At 38.8% G+C, this 25,605-nt stretch overlaps 1 protein-coding gene across 1 annotated transcript; it reads right to left on the bottom strand.

Moving 5' to 3' along the window:
- Positions 1–1,380: 1,380 nt before the first annotated feature.
- st8sia3 (ST8 alpha-N-acetyl-neuraminide alpha-2,8-sialyltransferase 3) lies at positions 1,381–23,089 on the bottom strand. Its single transcript, XM_044334480.1, has 4 exons — positions 22,039–23,089; positions 12,822–12,941; positions 10,314–10,871; positions 1,381–8,682 (listed from the first exon to the last, which is right to left on the bottom strand). Exons 1-4 carry the CDS (start codon positions 22,296–22,298, stop codon positions 8,400–8,402), a joined length of 1,221 nt encoding a protein of 406 aa, XP_044190415.1. The 5' UTR covers positions 22,299–23,089; the 3' UTR covers positions 1,381–8,399.
- Positions 23,090–25,605: the final 2,516 nt, after the last annotated feature.

Genomic DNA, 25,605 nt, shown 5'->3' on the forward strand with positions numbered 1-25,605 from the left:
TACTTTAATATTGAAAGTTACTTTTACATCACAGAAACAGGTTTGTGATTCTGTTAGTGTGTCCAAACTTAGAACTTAAGGTCATGGGACACATTTGGCATATTTGTAATGTCCAGCTGAAGCCAAATCCAGTTATTAGTTCTGAGCCATATGTACATTATCAGATAAAAATAGCACACAACTGCACACGACTGTGTTTTTGGTCTGATGCTGATATGCAGAGAGCTGCACAGAGCTGCATACATTTGTTTAACTTGGACCCGAGCTGCATTGATCTTTGTAAATACAGCCAATAGCTGAGGGCTACTGCTTGTGCTGTGATCAAAGATGGCAGAGAAATTGATAAGGAGTGTTTCTGAATGAAAGTGTACAATAACAAATAACCCCATATTGAGGCAGAACTGAAAATGTTCAGCAATCAGGGTTGTTACAAAAAAGCAGTTCCAGTAGTAATCTATGTGAAATGTCTTTGAAAATGTCATTTTGACCTATATGCATATATATACATATTTACTCACCAGCCACTTCATTAGGTACACCTATGCAATCCAGTAGACAGCTCTGCCATAAATTCTACATTTACGAAGCTTATACATTTTCAGGTTTTGTTGACATTATCAGAAAGGTGATAACTCTACTTTATGTCTAGTGGGTTGTGGTGGTGTACTGGGGAGCAGTATACTGAATGGTGTTCCTAATATTTTGTTCACTTCATTAACATATATAAAGGGGGCAAAATATTAGGAACACTTTTCAATATAATGCACTCCAGTATACCACCACCACACACTATGACCTCAATAATAAACAAAGTAGAATTATCACCTTTCTGACAATGTCAACAAAAACTGAAAATGTATAAGCCTCGTAAAAGTAGAATTTATGGCAAAGCTGTTGTATTGGATTGCATATTTGATTTGGATTGTTCCTAATAAAGTGAGTGGGTGTGAACATACATATATATATAAATATATATATATACATACACACACACACACACACACACACACACACACACACACACACATATACATACACAGTATATTGCCTCTGGCCTTCTGTTTTACGAGTATAATTAGGCAAACACACATTAACTCTCCAGAAAAGCAGCAATTTGATCACATTTGCTCCCTGGATCAACACGCCTGCTGCATCTTGGTTACTTCTTCTGTGTCATGGGCATCAAATGATGTGTGATGCCTTCACAAGAATATACATTTTAAAAAATCCAACAGTCAACAGAACAATCCTCAAATTTTAAAGCACATACAAGACTGTGTTAAACAGACTTCAGTCTTCAGAAACAATCAGTTAACATTCCCTCAAAACAAGACAGGACTCGCTTTGTCAAATTGATAATTTCATTCTTTTTAATGACTAAATGATGAAATAAATACAGAGTAGATATATTGTCTTTCAAGTTTTGGAAGAATAAAAACTATTTGTTAATCTAGAGCATATTGTGTATGATATCTAAATGTGGTTTTACAATGTTACAATTTCCTTTTGCAGAAAAGATCTCAATCTTTTTGCTGTTATGGAACTAAATGTGGTTTTAGTATATATTACTCCCCATAGAATGATCTCTAAAGACATATTGATATGAAGCAATGACAAATTTCTTTCCAAATTGCAAGAAATACATTCTGGAAAAATGTTACCTGATACTTATCTATATTTTATATTACAAAAATAAGAGGTGGCAAAAATAAAATACAATTACATCCTATTAACTTTGAAGAGTTTGCAGGTAATGTGCTCAAGTCAAAAAATAACACTATTATTATTAAACAGTGACTTAACCTTCACCACCAACAATCTTTTTGTCAAAGTCCTGAAAACATTTCAAGTCATAGATATCTCATTTTAGAATTAAACTGTATGAGACTAAAAAACAAACAAACAAATAAGAGGCAACAAAAGCACAGCTGAAATTCAGCCGCAGATTATAAAAATAGTCTCAGTTTCTGTCATTTTTGTTCTCATTGACACATTGCAGCATATATGAAAACAATGAAAAAAAAGTCACTTCCTTGCAAAACAAAGCATGTCAAATACAATAATTAACATTTGAAACGTCCGAACAAAGTGTGCGTTTGCGAGTTTATCACATGTGAAATGTTGTTTCGCATTTGATACTACATGTAAAATTGTTATTTTCACATGTAAATTCTTACATTTCATACCTGAAATATTGAAAATTCCATGTGCCTACATGCCAACAGTGAATTTAACATGTGAAATGTCTGAAAACCATCCAGAGAATTTTTCACGTGTGAAATGGTTTTTCGCATGTGAGAAATTCATTTTTGCTTTAAGGGATGGGTGGCCTGGTGGTTCAATCAAATGCTCTGTAACTGTTGAATCACAGGTTTGATCCTTGTTTCAGGATGAATGCACCTGGCTTATGACCACTTGATAAAAATAATGATATTGATAATGATAACAGATATTGATATCAATGATTATAGCCTAGTTGAAGAACTGTCTCTTTAACTACCAGACCACCTCCCTTGGCTAAGTATATACTGAATGGATGTTTGTGTTTCTTTGGGGAAAATTCCCAGACGCAAATTCCTGATTATAATGTGTCGGACATTCTGGATATTGCAGGATATGATGGAAAATACAGCAACAGAAACATATATTGGTTTCCAAGTAATACCATCGGAAACCAAACATCACATCACCGTTTCAAATCAGTAATACAAATTCATTACAAATGACAGATACAAGATGGACCTGCGAAACATTAACATATCACATAACACACATAAATACCTTCCTAAACCCCACACCAAAGCAACGATAAAAGTAATTTGTATAAGTGTAACCATTCACAAAGACCTGAGCATACAAATATACACAGGGTCTATGGAATGCCAAGAGGGCCAAAATTCATGAACTTACCAAAAAAATTGTGATGGATTTTGTCATTGAATTGAAAGAAAACCTAACAAAAACCTTGACCTAACCTCGACCAAAATAATTTAATTCAATTTCAGTTCCCCCAAATTGATTTGTGTTGTTTACTGTTCGGAATAGAAGGGCTTCATGATACAAAAAAAAGTTTGTTTGTTTTTTGTTCAATGTGTACACACTGGAATTCATGGCTGTGACAATATGTTGTATTGTTATTTTAATTACCTAAGATTGCTCTTGAAGTTGGATATATCAGAATCACATAAACAGGCCAACAAAGTGGGATTAGGACTCGAGATTGAGATCTTTTCTTGCTGTAATTTCTTCCTAAACCAGTCCCTTAACAAATAAAACGTGTAATGTTCACACACATTAAATATAGCTCTTTCCTCCAGATAAAAGCATTGTGCTGCAATATGGGGCAAACATCTGGTGTGCGGCCTTTTATTTTTAGTTTAAAGGTAAACTATTGTCATATTGTCATATATATAGTCACCTAAAGTCCCTTTGACCTACAATGAGCTGCGGACTGTAGATTCACACTTTGTTACATACTGTGAGTTTTAAATTCCAGCCCAGTATCCCTAGGAATTATATTCACAATGGATGAATCTATAACGCATTGCTAACATGAAACATTAAAATGTAGGAAAGGAGGAAAGCAAGGTTGTGGAGGTCAGGTGGTAGATGGGGGTGGGGGACCAGAGTTTGTGTCCCGTCATTTGTCTCCTTGTAGATTCACAATCCAGCAGCAACAATCTGCACTCTTTGGCCTTGGTCCTTGTTGTTGATTATGTAATCATATTGAGCTAATTATCTCTAATCTCTAAGTGGAGATCTCTAATATCATTTAATTTTAAAATATCATATAATTTTAAAAACATAAAATACTGATTTAGATGTTTCACGCTAACCCAAACAAGATTTTTTTAAAATTTTAATAAAATTTACATGCTGATATAAAATGTGAAACATGCCACAAAATAATTATTTCTCGCAGATCACCAACCAATAATCTTGATTGAAATATCCAAAACAACAAAACAATCAGAATTACAATTTTCACGGTTGTGCAGCCTGAGTCTCAAGATGAGAGACAAATTTTAGGATCTGTGTCTACTAGGCATCTTTTCTAGATACTATGAAAACTAATAGATGAATTGTGCCTGCCTCACAGTGCCTCAGGTTAAAATAATGTGTCTCTCTATTCCCTCACTAGCACTATCTAGCATCAGCAAATAAAAAAATTAACTTGGTGAGAATGGAGCCACATGTAGTGATTCGTGGGACTATGGGATTATGAGCCTATATTCTAATCTATATTACCTATTTTCTGTTAGGGGTGTCACAATTCTCCAAATCCACGAATTGATTTGATTTTTGATTTTAAGGTCACGATTCGATTACATTTTTGATTTAAACTTTTTTTTCAGCACTGATGGCTACTAGGGGTACTTAACAACAACAGCTTGAGTTTCTGAAATTAAGTTTAAGTGTTACACTTTGTAGACGGTCCTTGCACACTTGTCTCACAGACAGATGTACATAGATACCAATGTTATTTGTCCAGCTTGGAGGATGGCTCATTTTGGTGAAAAGGTTGGTTGTAGCTTGTCTACCTTACAATGGTAGGGCCTTGTTTGTGTTTTAATAACGTTTCGCTTACAAGTTATTGATCCTGGAAGTTTGAAGTGTGTAGCATAGCCTTCAAACTGTAGTTTTTCTGTCAACTATGCGTTTTTTGTTTACATAATTCACAGGGAAGGCAAAATGTTCCCAAACCGGTGACTTCAGGGAAACACGAGGATATTCCAGTTCTGTTGTTTCTCCATCATCTTCGACTCCGGCAGTGGCCATGGTGTCTCAAAAAGTAATGCAGCTGCAGACTTCTGGTAAGCTACGCTGTGTCATCTTAGAAATGATGTTTTTTTTGTTTGCACGTGCACAAGTAGGCAGGGGTGGAGAGAAAAAAAATCGCTGATCTTGCTTTTGAGTTCGAAGGTCAAAATCGAACACTCATTTCAATCGATTTTTGATTTAGAATCTAAATTGTTACACCCCTATTTTGTATACCTGATATTGTTGTTGTAAACACACAGAAATGGAGGGAAAAAACACAACAAGAAGACAAGAAATGGGAGCATACTGCTAAAAGTGAATTTTCCTGATAAGTTGGTGGTTGCATAATGCTGACTTTTCAACCAGCTAGCTAACAGTAATGTTTACAAAGTAGTAAGGGCTGTCACTTTAAAAAAGAAATCAAGCTCAAATGAATGAGAAAGAAGCACATAAATAGTTTGAATTAATTCAAACACATACATAACCTAATTCTAATTCTAAACTAAGCTGCCAGCAATAGGTAGCAAGCTACCATGATTGCTCAGCTGCATTTCACAAAGCTGGAAAATAGCCTTACCTTTATCCACAATTTTGACATCAGTGGTTTTGTATCTCTATGACTAGGTAGTTTCCTCAATTTTCCATTGAGAAAGAGGGCAATAGCCTAGTTTATTAAGGTCACAGAGCATGCAATAGATTAAAGAGACAGTGTGCCCCCCGCTGGAGTACAAGGCATGGCCTCTTGCACTTATACACTATGATGGTTTTGTATATGGACATATAGTTACAGACTGACTTTCTCAAATACAAACAAGATTTCAAATATATCAAATAAAAAGTGACAGCCTTATTAAAAAGGGTGTGAACAGCTCTCGGTTTTTCATGTTCTTGTTCTCACACACTTTCAGTGCTTCTCTGCCCATTAAAGATGCCACGTGGACACACAACCTGACTCAGTTTAGTCCTCACAGTTTATCATTGTGCCAGTTATTGTAGTTGTAGTTGTGCTGTAGTAAAGTTTTCAGCTTTCAGTAACAAACAGCTAATGATATTCAATAGCCTTTGCTCTTATAGTTATGCTCTTTTGCATGTTGTATGTTCCATACCCTTACCCTTACATAGCACACACTCCAGTGGCCATAGTGGAGGTCCTCAGTTCTTGATAGTGCCATCAAAGAGGTTCTGTTGAAACTTCTGGTTTTAATTTGTCAAACTGAATACATCTGAGGTCTCTTGACAGTGGATTGATTTTAAAGCTGCACTTAGAAATATTTTTCATATTAACCATGAATCAAATAACTACGTGTAATATGAATATGATGTCACTCATACTGACAAACGCACAGAGAATTATCACCAAACTCTCTTCGGTTCTCCCATCAGCTCTATGAAACATTTTACTCTCTTTAGGATAATTGTTTGTTGTTGCTGTTTTCCAGCCCAAAGCTCTGCTCTCATCAACCTTGTTGCTAGCAGCTGCAGGCAGCTGTTTTCAGCAAATAAGCTCCAGTAAACCACTGTACACTTCCTGCCCAGCTGACAGAAAAGTAAGCAACTAGCTAGTGAAGAAAGGGGAACAACGAGCAGCTAAAGAGCCAGATATTCTTCTCAGGAGTTAGTGGAGACCAAATCAGAGCTAAAAGGAGAGTCAATATTGGACCTTTAATCATCAGGGCGACACATACACAACTCCAACGTTACTCTGTGTCTGCTAGAAGTGTAACTACTGTTGACAGCTCGCATTACCCATAACAATTTTATGAGATGATCAAGGTTGTGGTTTCAACTTGTGCCCCCAAGTGGCAAAAAAATGAAAATAAAAATAATAATAAAAAAAAATCAGTGAATGCAGCTTTAAAATGAAATGCACTGAAATCTGGGTAACAAATTGAAATTTTCTATAATCATTTGACTAAATTACCATGCGTATGACTCATCTATGGTTAGTTTATTTTAATTTTGCACTCATTTTAAGTTGTATAAGAGCCAAATGCGTAAATTTAAGATGTATTTAATTTAAAGTGTACCACTGCCAAATGGAGCAAGCACAAGCCCTATAGTATTCTCCTATAAAACAATCATTTGTAAACCTAAAAGTGCAGCAAAACTGTTTCTGGTACTGACACATGATGATACACCCATTTGACATATGTTAACTATTTTTTTGGTGAGTCCTGTTCTGAAATTAAAGTCAGTGACAAGGTTTTTCTTGATTTGAAAGAAGCTAACATCATTGCTCTTTGTTTTCAGACTACAGATCAGTATGACTAATGCTAGGATCAGACTACACAAAATCAGCCTGATAATGGCCCTACCCAACAGACATGGGACCTTGGGAACAAAAAGTTAGCGTAGGGGGCAACTGGCCTAGTTTGACAATTTCTATGATATGTACTGTGACATTAACCAACAGGAGCACAGATCACTCTTCCGTGCACAACTGTAAACAAGAAGAATGGTAAGAGCAATGATGTTGTTGGAACCATTCGGTGGAACAGTGAAATCAGTCTGGGACCTCCTTCCTGACCGCCCTTGAACGTCATACATGTTGTGAAAGAAATCAAGCCATGCCAACAACTGACATGTGTCCCGGGCAAGTCATGGAAGAATTTATGTGTGATGACACAAAGACCATCTAAAAAGGCAAAAATCACTGTGTAGTCTGACCCTGGCATAAGAAAAGTTTAGGGTAAGTATGAGTCAAACTGCGAGCAACCACATTACTGTCTTACAAGACGTTCAGACCGAAAACAGCACTGCATTAAAAAAACACAAGGGACCGTGATGTTATTGGTATATTTCTTTAGGAAATAAGTCCAGTTTGGATAAAAGACCAATGAGTTTAAAGGTCTATCAAACACCAAAATACTGCACAGCTGTTCATAATAATATGAGACAGGATTTATCACTCTGGAACGTTACCATGGTGACAGTCATTTTATCCTCTGTCTCCACAATTGCGTGGTACACAGTAGAATTACCCTGTTCATAGTACAGAGTAATCTACCAGGAATGAGCTCTTGCACATATCTACATAGCACCTTGCCAGATGATGTTGCATTACATTGCCTCAAAAGTGGAGCCAGGTTTGCCAGATGACCTGTGTCTTTTTTGCTGGAGTCCTCCGTGTCAGGACATAGCTGTGCAAAAACAGTGCTCTCATTGAAGTGGACGAGGGGTCTGCGTTTTTTCACACAGTCTGAATGTCGGCCTGAACACTGTCTTGATGTTACACAAGCAATCTGTTGATTTGATATAAACACCATTGAGCAATACAAGCTTGTGATATTCTGCTGAGGAGCAACACTGCTTAAAAGTCCAGCTGCAGTCTCCTTTTTCAACAAACAAACTGCAGTCCTCATCACCTTAAGTTTCTTGAGCAGTAGAAAATTAATAGACTCCTTGTTTCTCAAGCTGCTGTTCACTTTGAGCACAGGATTATGGGCTTTTGCTCAAGGATCTTGGGCTAAAAACTGTTTAAGAACCCCTTGTGCCAAGCCAGCCTTATAGCCAAGATTTTGCTTTTGACAAAACCACATAAATCTTTTGCTTGTCTGTTTGGTAGTTTCTATAACTCTGGCCTGTGGAAGCGTTGGAGAGGAGTTTGAAGAAGCGCTGTACTTGCTGCAGTACTAGCCCTAAGCGCAGTGGGAAAGGGAGAGCTTCAACAGTCCCTCCGTATGCATCTTGTAGAGGAGCTTGAACTCGGCTGGGAGCTGATGAGACTCCTGCCATTTGGTGGTGAATTTGGTGCCCTTCTTGTCATAGTAGTGGTATGGCAGCTCCTTACCCGTGTTTGGGTCCCAGCCAAAGGGCCAGAAGCCGTACAGGTGAATCTGGTCACACATGGAGGATGCCAGCGTGTACATCAGGATCCCGGTGCTGAGGCGCTTCGGCGACAGCTGCTTGGTTTTCCAGTAGCTGTTGAGTACAAGTGAGGAGAACAATTTAAAGAGCTGTAAATTTTTCATATAAATATTAAGGTGGAATGTAAATAACATAAAGGAATAAAACAACTAAATTCAGTCTGCTCTTACACTGATGATTCAGTGTAATTTTTTTCCCATCGTTTTGGATTTTATGTTTATTTTGAGTATTAAACATGTGAAGCTCTGGCAAAAAATATTTTCATATCCATGTGAAAATAAGATTTTACTATAACCATTTGCAAAAATAAAAATCAAAGAGATAACCTTGGACTGTGTGCTTGTGGCAGGTTTTGTCAACATGTTCCTACATGCCATTCATAAAAATTATGGGACTAAGCTGTTACTGAAAGGAGTGACTTCAAATATATATATATAAAAAAAACTAATTTGACCACTGCTGATGCTTTCAGTCTGCAGCGTCACAGAGGGGAAACTCTCCAAACTGGCCTCAACAAAAGCCTCTCCACAAGTCCTCGATGTGCTGAAAGCCGTCTGAGCTGCTTAAACGTGGTAATTCTTCCAGAGCAGGTAGATTTAATGGGATTGGTAAAGATTAGGGTACTGTACGAGGAGCCTATTCTACCACTACATCACTATAAGCACCAGACTTAAATCCCTCTCCACACACAGTTACAGCTCTGTGCCATACCTTTCACTAAATAGCTGTTTCCTTATAATCCAGCTTTGGAGTCTAAATCTCCTCTTTGCCATATAGAGCACCGCTCAATACAATACAACCACATGTTTGTCACTAACAGTGATATACAGGGACATTTAAACAGAAAGACAGAAATAGAGAAAGAGGGACGAACTAAACAAGAGACAGACTGACAGGTGCTGACATGTTTGTGTCCTGAGTAACATGGAATTTTTCGGAGACAGAGTTGACCAGCCTCACCAGGTTTGAATGGGGACTTACTGTGTGTGAAGCAACTTTGACAAGTAGAAAAGCACTGAAAGGTGCAGGACTCTGAATAAAAAAATGTCAACTATACACCCTGAACTACTTCCCTACGACCGCTGCCAGTGCATCATATCAATCCATGCAGCAATAATGTTTTGTTCCAAAATGTAATCAGCAAAAACTACTGAGTAGTAATTAAATTAATTTTTATGAAACAGGGCTGGGCTTGAGAAACTGTGAAAATCAACAATTCAATTCAATCCAATTCATCCTACAAGCAAGTATAATCTGTGTATCCAAAGCCTGATATACTGTTCTTCTGTGCTGTAGAGCTCCCTTGCTGTCCAAAACCTATTAAAAACACATCAGTGAGTCACACTGTTGCACTGGGTGATATGTTCCTTCATTATCATGAATACATTCACATAGTTTATTTTGACTCAATCCAACACACAGTCCTACTGCCAGAAATATTCACTAAAGCACCATATGTATGTTAGTCCACCACTGAAAATAGTTCCCAACAAATGCACCTTTTGCTCATGTTGGAGCAATGTTTCCTAAAATCTAGAGGATAATTAGGAGTCTTTTTTAAAAATGAAAGCTACAGACAAGCCTTTAGCAAAGGAAAAATAAATCACCTGCATGTGGGGTCTTTGTTGTTAATGTACTGCATGATGATATTTGTGGATGTACTGTAGTATTGTAATTTATCTCACTTGTTGATGTACTGCATGATGTTTCCAGGCCAGGCCAGCTGGACCTTCAGCTGACCTCGATGTTCCACAAAGAAGTCAACCAGTGTCCTGGTTACTGTGGCCGACGTGTGGAAGAAAAACGCCGGGATCCACAGGATGGCACCATCCAGCTTCTTCAAGCTTAGGAAGAAGTTGTTCCTGTCCTGCACAGTCAGTAGATTGTTGTAGTATTTCTCAAGGATACTCGGGTTAAAGGTCGTCATGTTGGTCCGCCGCCCAACATCCTTCTTAAAGATTTCCGTCGGCGCAAAGTTGCAGCGGAAGACAAAATCAAACTTCTCAATTTGGGTACCACAGCGAGAGCCAGTAAGGATGCCACTGTTGCCGACCACTGCGCAGACGTTGTAGTGCTTGTTGAGGATTGGCGAGACCTCAGGGAGGAGTGAGCGGAAGTTCTCGCCAATGGAGAAGACATACTTGTGGCTCGAATAGTCATAGTGCATCAGCTGTCCAATTCGCACCGAGCTTCGTGTCAGCGTGAAGTTGTGGGGAATGTCGATGTACTGAGAAATCTCATTCCTGCAAGATGCAAAGATGTTTTTGTTCATTACTGCGGCCTTACTGTAAGCTTCCACAAGCTTCGCACATTGGGTTTTTTCATATTTACCATAGCACAGGGAAATTTACAGGGTTTGGACAACTGTAAGTTGTTCCAGGTCGACAAAATAATATGAAACTTACGATATAAAGACCCAATATAAGAAAACCACAAAAAAAAAAAAATACCATAGAGTTGAATCAAATCTTTATTGCATTGGATGCACTGTATACTACAGGTGTTGCTGTTAACATGTCCACCTCCTGCAGTTCTCAACGTAAGGTAATTTAAGCTTATTTTACAGATTTGCTCTTTATGCAGTCATTACTGTGGATACGACAGCTGGCACTGTGACCACAACAGAATGTAAAAGTAATTATAATAATGACAAACAGTGGATGAAGGATTTAAACCCCATACTGCACAGATCTGATTAACTATGAACACAATAAAACCAGTTAATACCAACTCTGCATTTAAATTATGTCCTTCAGTCTAATTGGAAACAATGATTATGATGATATTATGTACTGTATATAATTCTCAATCTGCATTAAACATGATTTGTATGCATATTAATGTTTGTGGATGATGGAGGAGCAGAATGTTGCTGTAGATGCAGTTCTCTTGTTTTGTCGCTGCTTTGTTTTCAACCATTTAGCCCCATCAGATCTGATTAAACCACATTTTGTGATATTAAAATTCATCAGCATCAAAATAAGTGTTTCATTTTCTGATGCTTTTTTTCCTGATGATCTTTTAATCTGAACATGATTTTGGCTCTCTGGTTGCACAAAAAACACTTCTGCTTCCACAAGGGCTTTCATTATCATTACTACTAATGGATCTGTTTTGACCAAATAGACAAGTACACTTATGGACTAAAGACAGAGAGAATTGAGAGACTCCATAACAATGAGGACTTGAAACTTGACTTGAACTTGACTGCTGAGAGACATGACTTATTTGAGATTTGACTTGACTTGAGGCTTGAAAGCAAAAACAAGAAAGCGACAGGAAGGACTTGCATCATCAACCATCAATATGTAATTATTTGGCCTCTCCACTGAAAGGACTTTGTCTCTGTGATGTGAAGAACCACTATCAACAGCTTCAACTGCTTCAACTTGAGATTTTACTTGGACTTGCCCTAAAAGACTGGAGATATAACGATTAGCTTTAACACGACTTGAGACTTGACTTGGATTTGCCCTCCATGACCTCAGACTTACCTTGAGACTTGCTTTGACAAAACCTGTCAAAGACTTATCTAAACTGACTCAAGACTTAACTTGGACTTGCCATCAAGGACTTGAAACTTTTTAGATTGGGTTTGACAAGACTCAAGCCTTGACTCGAGACTTGAATTGGACTTGCCTTCAAGGACTACTTTGTAAGGACTTGAGACAAAGTCTTGACTGACTTGAGACCCGCTTTGACAAGATTTGAGACTTAAGACCTGTCCTCAAGGATTTGAGAGTTGACTTAAGACTTGCTTTGTCAAGACTCAAGACTTGATTTGAACTTGCTCTCCAAATTAGATGTTCATACGTTTAATAAAAAATAAGTCAAGTCATAAGTCATATATAAATATAGTAACTTACATTGTTGAATGATTAACCTAAATTAATCCGATAAGGAATTCAAAAGATTTTATAATGGATTCAGATTTAATAAAATGCTTTCAAACCCAAACACCACAACAACATAAGCCATCTGTTGTCAACATTAACTTATTTGTAAACAATACATGTTCTATGTGAATGCTGCCTTATTTTTTGTTACTGTGACATTGTTGTGATCTTTGCTCAAGATAACTGAAGCATTTTTACTACTACTGCTGTAAGTGCTAAAAGCACTCTAAGCTTTCAGCACCCGCGGAAAACACGATGGAAAGAGGGAGATTGTGTGTGTATGAGTGTGTAACCTACCTCTGCTGTATAAAAGCAGTGCTGTTGTACCTCCATTTAGAGGAGTTCTGCAGGTCCTCGCTGAGAGCGTTTGTCAGAGGAGTGAAAGCTGGATCCAGATACTTCATTGCCAGCTGGGAGCTACACAAAGGAAGAGGAGGAGGTAAAAAAGGAGGAGGAAGAGACATGAAGGTTAACCCAGTCTTCCTGAGTGAGGAGGAGGTTGGCTTCATCCACTTGCACTTCAAAATGTTTTTGAGAAGCGTTTTAGCTCCTTTAAACAAGGTTTGTAGGAAATGCCTTGGGCGGTTGAAGGATAATTCGTTTGACAGGGATAGGAAGACAAGCAGTCAGACTATCAGACATGTTGTAAACAAGCCAATAGCTTAGCCACTCAGTTAAACCACGTTTTCTGACCAGACCTGGTTTGAACATGCATAAATTTGCATAGGAACAGTCTGCGCAAAAATTGGAGACAAAATTGTACACGTTCTTTTCATCCAAGCTGTTGCAGCAATGATGATAGTTTGTTGTTTTCTTAATCAGATAAAAATAAAGTATTTCTATTGCACAAAGATGCCTCTTTGTTACTTGAAAAATACCTTAAAACCTGAAAGTGAGGGCACCTGAAATGTCGCACAGGAAAGCTGTGTATGCTATGCACATAACTATGGTAAGTAACATAGGTCAAATTTGAAGTAGGATTAGGTCTGTAAACTGTGATAGATGTTTACACCTGACAGTTTGAATAATCATTTTACAGTTCACCTTTGTTTTCTCTTCCAAATGAGTTTGACTAACTTGTGGGTCTGACTGCTTGTGTTTCTTGACGTGTCAAACTTTGTTATAGCAGTGTTTTAGATATCATGGCCAAAAGTACAAAAATAAGACTCAAGATGTAATAAAGAGCTAGGGCTGGGTGCTGCAGAAGATTCATAATTACTGATATTTTTTTTTCTCCATCAGTCTTCACAAAGCTAAAATGCCTCCAAAAGAAGAAGCTGATTGAAATGTGCAAGTGTTTGAGGAGCCATTCAGAAAATATGTTTTGTTTCTTTTAGAAATCCGCTGCAGTGAAAAACTCATTCAGACAGTTTCATTTACACTATCAGCTCAGTGTAAACGCAGACTTTGAGCCCTTTGCATACTTGTGAATCTAGTATAGTCTCAGAATAAAATCACCTCAGTGGACTGTGGGGAAATTAGCAACAAGGCCAAACTGTTGCAGCAATTCTGTCCATCTTAGCAAGTTGTTCATATTTAATTTGAAACACTGTATGTGATGTGAAATATTTATCCTTCATTCAAATTCAGTTTCATGTACTTCTTTCAGTTTCAAGATGGTTTGAAAAAACTGTCGGCATCTTGAAATGACGCCTTGTAATTGAAGACTTTCTAAAATATTTTAAGATTGAAGATGAGGTCAACATACTTGTTAAGATGAACACTTTTTTTGCAGTGCAAGAAGCCTAAACTCTTCCATTCCCCTCTAATGATAATCCCCATGAGTGAGTATAAAACCTTAACCAGAGGATTAACCATGTATTCCTTTATCTTTTAAGCCTTTCCATATGCCTGCTTTATGCACAGAAACCTTGACATTTTAAATGTATTTGAGTTTTTCTTGTCCATGTTGCTGTCACCTGGTCGAATAACGACCCTCCAAAGTCAGGATAGCATTCGGTTCACATTTCCTGTTACAGTAATAGGCCAACATTTTGGGAAATCCTCTCATTCTCCATCTTCCCCAGGGTCAGATGAGAAAATGAATCTCTGAGTATCCAGTACAGAGATGTGATCCAGGTCCAGGATGTGTTTAGCCTAGCTTAGTACAAAGACTGGAAGCAGGGGGACACTGTTAGCTTAGCTCCCTCAAAAGAGAGAAATACACCTGACAAATACAAAGCTATCTGATTAAATGTTTTATCTTGTTTATTATACAGGTGTAGGTGTGTACAGGTGTACTTGATGACCAATGACTCCTGGGCACAGTAACGGCATGTAGCATCTCAAAAGTCCAGTTGTTACTGGAGGAATGTTGAAAACACAAACTCACTGGATAGTAGGAAATCTTAGTGAGTTTTAAGGTGAAAAAATTTACATGAACATTTTCAGATTAAATCCAAAAGAGAGCAATAACTTCCATTAAAGTTGTAACCCTTAAGATTTTCATGAAATCAAACTCCATTTTGATATTATTTATGGTAGCGATTCAATGTATTTACATGCTGTAATTATCTCTCTGTATGGTAGTTTTTATGAGTTGTGGCAGGGTATGCCATTCCCGCACAGGATTCAGATTTCCTTCCAAAGCATGAGGGATTCACAGGAAAATGATGCATGCATGTAATCTAATGCAGTTTAATGTCATTGATATCAGCCTCACTGTTGGCTCTCTTTGTGTCAGAGCTGAATTAAGCTTTTGTTGTGAAGCAGCCATAGGAAACACAATCTTTAAAATTGGACTGGACTTATCTCTGTACCAGTCACACAGAGATGAAACTGATATCCATCTTCTCATCATCGTCTGGGGAAGATGGACAGCAAGAGATTTTCCCAAATGTTGGAAAGCTAGTTTAATGAGAGAACTTGCCTCTTTAACACTACTCTACTGAATTTGACTAAACACCAAAATGTCGAGGTTTCAGGTCAAGATTCTGCTATGGCAGACACAACTGGTCAAATAGTATTTGCAAGTAAGTTGAAGTTTGGTTCATCCTGCATGAAAAACCAGGCCGGTGGAGTTTACTGCATCAGGAGGTTCGATCACCGAGATTTTGACAAAACCCAACACCAAAATCTGTGATCATTCAAACATTTTGTAACCTATCATACTGTCCTGAACGGCAAACCCCACCTCTGTGGTGCCTGGTCAGTTTAACACCAACTCTTAAAAGTATTTGTAAATACTGTTTGACCTGGATCTGATGGCAGTCAGACCTCCAGCAGCTTTATTTTGTGGTTGCAGCGTCCGCCATCTTTGTAGAAAGTGAGGCTCAGCCAGAATGGTGCAGCACTGGATCAGGATCAGCATGAAATATTGATTAGAATTTGCCCAAAAGAAAACTGTGGAAATACTAAAAATGAACAAATTGGTGTTGGGAAAGCAACTCACTTCATATCAAGACTTCTGAGTTGTTAATTTGGACACATCACTACAAATGCATATTAGGGAGCCCCTAAAGTCCCCAAAGATCATGTATTTTTTATCCCTTACATGCACACAAGATACTAACTTGTGCAGGCAAATATTAGATTAAAAAATGTAATCTTTTGGGACTTTGGGGGCTTTGTGATGAAATAAAGTGACATATAATTCATACTTGCTAAAAGAGAATGTTTTTACTAGTCTCTTGACTTCTTTATTTCATGCTGTTTCAAATCCAGCACCAAACCATCAAACGGCATAGAAAATTTAGTGTCTTAGACTCGATGTTGCTTCTCGTCTTTATAGCAACACAAACAGTTTGATGGCTGCAGGTTTCAGCTCGGCTGAAAACAGCTGAAGCAGAAGCTGCAGATGGTTTTATAAGAAAGACAACTGCTGCTACAAACGTCAAACAAAGACTCTCCCACTTCAAATGATCAATAGCAGGAAGTAAGTTGTTTGTCAGACCATGGATAAATAGATAATTTTCTTGAACACGTCAGCACTCTGTATTCACCTCAGGTCGGGTTTGCGAGGCGGCCTCTCGCTGCAGGAGGAACGTGAAACAAAAACATGAAAAAAGACTCATTCACTCTTATCTAAATCATCATTTAACTGACAGAAAAGAATACAAAAAATTGACTCTATGAAAACCTGGCATGCAGAGGTTAAGTGCATTCAAATCCTTAGTATATATCATATCATAGCAACAGTAATGCACTTATAATGGTGATATAATACAGCTATAAAGGTGATTACCGTATCTTTGCCATATGAAACTTTTTGCACATTTACAAAGTGCTGCTTAAATAAAAAGACAAACATTTGACAATTGGACACAGTAAGAGATAGATTTGGTCTAAACACTGGATGAGTCAATACATTTGTTAAAAAACATAAAAATATGACCCCCAGAGACTGCAATGTTCATGACATTTTATCCTGTACTTTAATCAGCAAAAATATCAAGGGGAGGGGCAGGGGGATGGGGTGTTATTATGAAATGAAACTATGAAAGGTCTCAACAGCTATTGGATACATTGCCATGAATTCGGTACAGATATCCAGGATGCCCAGAAGATGAATCCTAATGATTTTGGTGATCTCCTTACTTTTCCTGTAGCGCCATCAGTAGGTCAAACATAAAATGTAAAATTTCATACAGACATTCATAGTTCCTAGGTGACATATTGCAATGACTTTTGTGATCCTCTGACTTTTCATTGTGCCACCATGAGGATGGTATTTGTGAGTGAAATATTTTGCAACTATTGAATGGATTGCCACGAAATATGGTGCATACATTCATGTTCCCCTCAGGATGAATCCTGATAACCTCAGTGATCCTCTGACCTTTCATGTAGCGCCATCATCAGGTCACATTTTCATGTCTGTAGTACTTTGCTTTATGACCAAATACCTGCAAAACTAACACTCCCATCAGCCTCAGCTGGACTTAATATTTATTACTGATTAGAAATTGTTAGCATGCTCACACACTAAAGTAAGATGGTGACAATGTTATCATTGCATTGTGAGCATGACACCATGCTGATTATAGCATTAAGCTCAAAGCACCACCTCAATGAAAACATTGCACATGCAATGAAGGACAAGTTACATAAATTGGGAGGTACATGACCATGCACTACACAGGGGACGTTTCATTGACCTTAAACGAAGCATCAGTGTGGCCAATCATTTTAAGGGAAACCTAACCATTAGAGTCTAGTGGAAATTTTCCCCCAGCTGGTGGTGCTACAGTAAAGGTCAGTCAGTCACCAAGATCATTTGGAATATTGTCTTCTTCAACTTAATGATGGCAGATGGACAAACATGTTCTCCATCCACTGGCTGCACCGCAAACAGAGCAAAACCACAAATTTCTCTGAATCACCATCTTGCAACAACACAGCAGGAAACTTATACAGATTTGTCCACCAGCAGAGTATTTTCTCTTCAAAATGCTGCTCTCCACATCTAACTCACTCTGAGCGTAACCTTGGCCTGTGGTGACAGCAAGCCAGGAGGAAAATGATTACAGGCGGGTGGAAAATGAATGCGGCTCTCGTGTCGTAAATCTGAGCCAAGGACGGCTTGCTGGCCTCCAGAACCTTCATCAGACCGACGCTGTTTTAGCGTCACACTCCGGACCTGACCGAACATGTCGGACAACGAAGATTTACAGAATGATTTTCCATGCAGTTGTACCGCAGTGACCCTACTAAAACCTGTTTCAAGGTATCAGAGCTCTGCTGGTGTCAACAGACATCCTGTTTGGACTGGAATCTGAGGCAGTAAAAATGCAATAAATCCAGCTGTAAACATACCTCACACACACACACACACTCAGGATCTGACCATCTAAACTAGTTGTGGAGGTCATCAGACATACAGGCTCATTAACAATAACCTGTAAATGGAGAGCCCATATCCTTGCTCTACTCTGTTCGCCTCTGTTCCTCCGCATTTTTTTTCATCAGTCTCTCTGAAAAGATAAAACATTTTTCTGTCATACAAACACAGTTCTCTGTCCATACCCACTCTATCTATCCAGAGGGAAAAAAATTAGCAACGTGCAGCATAATCCAGCACTGTGTCCCGTCCACTATGTTCTCCTTGTCAGAGTATGTAAGTAAATGTGAAAGTAATCTATGTACTTTACCATTTTGTACTAACAGGAAATGATACAGGATGTGTACTGACAGATATCAATCAAACAATGGCTTTGGTTAAACTTCATACAGAGAAAACAAGATGCTTCTTATACTTCTTTTTACTTTATAATATACTATACTATTAAAATGAACACTTTTCTGAAATTTAGCTGGAGCCGTTGCATCACAGCTCACAATTCATTTTAATGTTTTGCAGCTTGGAGAAGGTCCTTCGTTTCCTTTGTGCATTGCATTGTGGGACAGCAATGTGCATTACCAGCACACACAAAATGCAAGTCTATTTAGTCTGCACACTGACTTTTGCAAGGATTTCATAACGTTTCAAATATTTGCCAGGGCCTACATTTACTGCAGAGAGACCCAAGTCTTTTTTTGAAACTTCCTCTATGTTTACCTGTTGTCTTGATAAATTCAGGATAATGTAGCCTACATTTCCATGACTCACTACTGTTACGGTTAAGTCCAGTTCCTTCTGCTTTGCTGTTGTTGATGTTAAGTTATTGTCAAGAAAATTCAACCATCCCACACAGATGTTGCACATTAAAATCTTTCCATCAACTCAAAGAGCATCATTTTTAACAGGACGGGTTGAGTTTCATTAAGAGCTGCTTAACACCAATAGAAAGAATGTGACTTTGTTGTTGTACTGAGAAAAATGGCGTGGTGGAAAGCAAGACACAAACTTGGCTTTTATGAGAATTTATAAAGTCTGTATATACAGCCGGTTTCATAACCTCAAGACTGCATAAATTGGGAGACAGGCCAGATTTCAGGTATCCACTTATAATCTCAGTACATCATGATCTCATGATTATTTGCTGAAATATGTAAAATAAAAGGCTTACTCATCACCCAGATGTCCTCCTAAGTCAGAATCAGTATGACTGTTTGCATCATGAGTCATTCACAAAATGTGTTTTAAAATTTGGAGTCTTTTTTTTCAACAAAACACTTCACAATATGCACTTGGAGAGAAACATGGCTATAAAAGGACTAAAGAAGAGACACAAGAGCTGTGAGTGAATGAGCTGCTCTAGTTCACAGCTGTGGGATTAAGTGACAGATGCCCTGTTTTCCTTCAGGCTGATACAAACACACACTGAAAACACATTGACATATACCACATTTAGACCACTTTATCAGGGCTGAGGATGTCTTCTTATTGAAGAAAAACATCAGCCAATTAGTGTCATCCATTATTGACATATGGTGTAGTTTGCCTTATTATACTGTATATTCAATACAAAATTTATCAGTAACACACTGGCTATCTACTAGGACATATAAATCTGCACAGTCTTCTGCTGAGACACTGTGATCAGATTTAAAAGCAGAATGAATGAAAACTGCTTTGTGGGGGCAGCAGCAGTAATTGAGATATTCTACAGAAAGGAAAACATCAGTGACCCCTTTTTAACTGAAGTTGTAGTAGCGTAAAGTGCTCATAATTTGAGGTGTATTAGTACATCTGTCAGATACTATTCATATAAATATACTTACAGCTGCTAGTGGTGGTAAGACCAACAGTAATAGCGGTAAACAATAGTAGTGGTACTGTAGTAGTAGGAGAAGAATGCTAGTAATAATAGTAACTGCAAAATCAGTAGTAGGTAGAATTAGACATAGTGGGAAATCAGAAATAAGTATAGTATGACCCGTACACGTTGTAGCAGTAGCAATAATACAACTCGGACAAAGGACAAAGGACACCCGAAAAGGGCTGCTAGCTGATCTGCTGTTAACGTTTGCTCTGCTTGTTTCTCTTAAGATCCGGACTAGGCTAGCTGTTTTATGCTAAGCTACGCCAACCAGATCCTGACTCTAGGTCTTTACTAAAAACACATGAGAGAAGTTCTGATCTCTTCATTTCCATCTCAGCAAGAATGCAAATAAGCGTACAAGGTGTCAAACTACTCCTTTAATGTTTTCCACAAATGATATTATGTCAGCTATCTTATTTTTTGCATGAGGATTTTAATATCAACACACATATAGGCCTCCAATATCTATCAGCAGCTTTTGTCCAAAACTGCATGTCCATTTCAGCTCTCAAAAATAAATATGAACAGAACATGGACTGTATGTTGACTCTTTCTTTGGGTAAAGTAACTTCCACATCCTAGTTTGAATTGATAATGCTTCCAGTAAAGATCGGTCAAATCTTTGAGATTCCCTTCTACCGGGAGATCAGAGGTCAGCTGCTAGTTCTAATATTTTGTCCACCTCTATTTACATTAATTGGTTTAGGCGTCTGTAAAAAGGCCCATCATCCCATCATGTGTTCATGGTCACTGAAAAACTGGTCTCTTTATTTGAAACATCTGCTTATACACTATGCTGTTATTGCTGCATATACTTTTTCAGTAAAAAGCTTGTTTACATGAGAACTGAGCTACTGTAACTAATGCTAGCAGCTGGTGTCATGGTGCCAGTTCATCCCAAAGGTGAAAGGTCAGGGTTCTGTGCAGGTCAGTCAAGTTCTTCCACACCAAACTGGGAAAAATAATTTATTTATGGAGCTGGCTTTGGAAAGAAGCGGTGAGTCCATAGCGTAAAGTAAGATCCAGCATCAAGGTTTGTGTCCCGTCACAATTCATCATTTAATGTGTGCTTTTTTTCTACAACCATAACCACAAACTTTTCCCCAACATTAGACATACTATAGATACATGGATAGATATTACAGAAAGAAATCATTTTAACAATGTGGCCTTAGACATTAAAAAATATTGTCATTATACATAATCTAGTGTTTTGCAGAAATGTCTAATAGCAAGGTTCCATCTTACAACAGGTTCTAAAATATAATTGTAGGCTGTAGCACGAAGATTCCCCTTCATTATAACTGAGGGGCCTATATAGAACAAACAATACAAACAGCCCAAAAACAGTACCAAACATACACTAAAGTACGTGGTTAGGTCCACATACCTTTGGCCATTTGGTATATAAATGATTAGAATGAACATTTTAATAAAGTCTGGTCTGAGAAACAGAACATCTCCTCTTACAGTGATTATATGCAGCAGTATTTGTCATTTACAGGCAGGTGAGCACAGCAGTACAGTGTGATCTGTGAGGCCTCACACAGCAGAGAGGCCTTCACCTGAGTCTGAGCTGCTCACTGCATCACCTTCATGAGCTACTGTAAACATATTTCAGTAAACAGCGTTTGGGTTTTTCTGATATGGTTGCTCCATCCTGGAAGAGGGATGACTTACTGTCAAACTATATAAAAAAAAAAACACCAGTGATTGCTCTTTAACAACGTTCATGAGGATTTAAAACCATTTCAAAACATAAACAGTCATGCTGCATCAACTCAGATCCAACTGGTTTTCCTGCCCTGTCAGCATATAGCCTACATATGAAAACACTGTTCTGATGCAAACCAAGCCTGGCCTAAACTCACCGAAAGCCGGCGTGGAACATATACATCCTGGGTCCTCCATTAGGTCCGTATCTGGGGGTGCTGAGCAGGAAGTCCTTCTTGATGGACACGTAGCTGATGAGCGACAGGATGAGCAGCGCCACGCTGAACATGACGAGCCCCAGCGCGCTGGCGATCCGCACCATCTTGCCTCTCTGCGGGCAGCGGCCCCCCCGGACCAGAGGATCACTGACCGGCCAGGTCCAGGACGAGGAGACAGCGAGCACCCAGGCGCACCGCATCAACGGCAGAACGAGGGCGGAGGCGCGGAGACTACGAGCTCTGCGCGCAAGTTTCAGAGTCCATGTGGAAGGAAAAGCAGACGCGGTGTCGCAGGGATGTAGCGTTATCTTACAGTGGGTTTCATCAACTGAATGGCAGACAACGCGGCGGCGGCGGCGGCGACGCGTCAGCGGCAAAGACAGGCGCAGAAATGCAAAAGGCCGGACAAGCGAACAAGGACGGGCAGACCGCAGATTTATCGACGCTTTTATCAGAGGTCATGAAGGCTACACAGTCCATGTGTAGAGCTGGAGCGAAAAGCCGGGTGTCGCGTTTCTGCAGCAGATTTCACAACCAAAATATCAGGCAAGAAGGTAGCGACGCGTCTGCGGAAGAAAAGACGCAGGAGGAACGAGTGTGACGCATTGAGGGTCCATGTATCTGAGGATGCGAGATAGGAGGGAGGAGAGGGGTCGTGGAGGGGTTTCTGCCGGCACGCAGGGTCAGATTACAGCCGGTTTCATAACCTCAAGGCGGTGAAATGCAGCGGCGACGCGCGGTATCCTGCAGGGAGGTGATGCAGGCGGCCGGCGGATGCTGCTCCCCCTCTTCATCTGCATCCTCGCGTCTCTCTCCCCCTCTGTCCTCTCCGGTAGTCTGATTAATTAAACCGGAGTGTCGCTTTAAGGAGACGCAGCTCTTGTATCGCTGTAATCAGATAAACAGCAGCAGCATCCGAGGCGGAGCTCTGCTTCCTGTTGGAGGAAAAGTCGCACAGGCAGAGGACCGCCGCTCAGACTGAGCAGGAGGGCTGCAGGGTGTCAGTCTGAACTCACACATTCAGAAACATGTGAAATTATATATATATTTAAAAATAATGTTTTTAGCGCATGTCAATACTTGAAATATGTATGTGGCGTTTGCAGCGTATGGCAAACTGTATTTTTAATGTAATGTTAAATAATGGATTTACTGTATGTTCACATATATGGACAAATCCTTTTGACCCTTTATCTGTGTTGCAGTATTAATTACAAGAAAATTCCACATTTGGGATATTTTTCAAACCTACATTTTTGTTGTAGCAGCACAAGGTTATTGGTCTGAATGCACCAGCTGCTTCGATGAAGGATGTTTAACTAATATAAAGACCATACAGATATCATATATATCAACATTTATGATACAAAACTGTGTTATATATCTGTAAAATTACATTAGATACTGAGTGAGATACATTTTACAGTACACTATATACTGTATTTAGTTTACATACATAGCCGTGCATCCAGTTTTAGTATGAGGGATTTACATTTTTATTATTCTAATAGTTTGGTTGACCTGTGGGATTAATCTTTATCTGTTCAGTTAACACAGGTAGTGAACTGTTATAATCCAACCTATGAAGCTAAGTGGAAGGATACTGAATTATCCTCAATGGACATACAGAAAGTGCTGTGCTGCCTCAACAGGGTAAAGGTGATATGATACACCCATAATATTTTTAATTATAAGTAATGGGTTCAACGTGACATCTCCTCCCTCCATAGGACTGTATCTAATTCAGAATTTGTTGTCTGGATGTCAGTGGGATTAAGTAGCTTCAGTCAGAGGTAAAGACACATACATTCTACTGTATAATACTTAACGTTTTCTTAATGTCAATCATCAGTTATTTCACATGTTTTCACCAAACAGAAGGCAGACAGCAAGAGGCTTTAAACATCAGACAGACAGATAGACAGACAGGCTGTCATGGCTGCTGGCAATTCAACATAGCAGTGACCTTTCTACTGGTCTTAAGGCCTGATAGAACCTAACACAAACACACAAACACACACACACAGAAAGAGAGAGAGAGAGAGGTCTTAAGGCTTTGTAAAGCCTGTCAAACAGACACACAGATTAAAATCCTAAAGCTTCAAATCAAATGTCTCTTTCTCTCCCATGCAGTCACCATGTGTCACTTGTAAAGTAATGACCAAAAGGTTTCCGGTGTTTTAGTTTTCCAGTTAATGTGGAAAATATGTCTCGTCACACAAATTACACATTTGATCATCTTAACTAGAAAAGTTGAAGCGACGAATTGACAGTTGATATGTGGAAGAAGGTGTGTTGATTATGTTGATGAACAAAACGTGAACATATCATATATAAGACCTGTGCTTTTCCTACTATGACAAGTTGATCTGTGGTGCCCTTCACTCAGTCTTAAAGGGGACATATAATTCACATTTACAGGTCTATATTCTTATTCTGGTGCTATATTGGAATATTTTTGCATGAATTACAGTTGAACTTATTAAACTGATACAGGCCCTTTATGCTGCACCTCAGCCTCTGTCTGAAACAGGCCGTCTTAGCTCCTGTCTCTTTATGGCTCCTCTTCTGATGAGCCCACTCTGTTCTGATTGTTTAGTTTTAGGAAGCAACTGTTCAGAAGAATTCCAACAGTTCCAGAAGCTATGTAAACAAACAGTAGTAGCCGGATTTTACTTCTTCCCATTGTTTACACAAAATATACTTCTTAAGTACATCCGTAACTGTTCGAGACTGAATCCAATCTGAAGTATGTGAGTGGACAACATGAACAACCCATGGGAAAACCTTAGCAGCAAATGCTACGGAGATGACGACTGTTTGTGAGCAGACGGGAACAATCTGTCTCAGTTCAACGGGGACGTAGAGTTAACTTTACATAAGAAGTGTTAAGAGCAGGCTCAAGCCCTGGCTTTTGACTTTCAGGCAACATTTTTACATACATTCACCTCAAGTTTTGGAACTTTGACCATGTTTAACATTGATATCTGACATTATAATAGTATATACAGTACCTGTCATAAGTTTGGACACACTTTCTCATTCAAGGGAATGGGAAGTGTCCAAACTTTTGACTGGTACTGTAAATCATAAAAAAACATTAAGTCCCATTAAAAAAAAAGATGTTCACACACACTGATCTGTTAACATGATATTCTATAAGATCACGGTGATACTGTTGTGGCTCAGAAAAGAGCAAAGAATGAACAACAAAGGCCCCACTTACACTTGTCATTTCAAGTGTCTCATATCTTAATAAAAATCATTTACACTTTGCCACTTAGAGTTTATGTCTTGGCCAGATCACAAATCTGACTGCAATCCGTCTTGGTTTTCCAGGGCTATACGGAAATAAATGACAGCCCTAAAAATGAAAATGAAAGATTACGACTTTGTCAGATATAAATGGCTTTGAATATGTGATTAAAACTCCAAACAGCCACAAATGGAGTGATGAGAGGCCAGAGGAAACTCTAAGTGTCTAGTTGACTTTACTTCACTGGACTT

The sequence above is a fragment of the Thunnus albacares genome, chromosome 18 (assembly GCF_914725855.1).
Source record: "Thunnus albacares chromosome 18, fThuAlb1.1, whole genome shotgun sequence".
NCBI lineage: Eukaryota > Metazoa > Chordata > Actinopteri > Scombriformes > Scombridae > Thunnus > Thunnus albacares.

Coding starts and splice junctions, on each gene's coding strand:
- st8sia3 (XM_044334480.1), bottom strand. CDS start 22,298: ATGCGGTGCGCCTGGGTGCTCGCTGTCTCCTCGTCCTGGACCTGGCCG. Junction 10,872..12,821: donor ACTGCTTTTATACAGCAGAG/GTAGGTTACACA, acceptor TGCATCTTGCAG/GAATGAGATTTCTCAGTACA. Junction 8,683..10,313: donor ATCATGCAGTACATCAACAA/GTGAGATAAATT, acceptor TGTACTCAACAG/CTACTGGAAAACCAAGCAGC.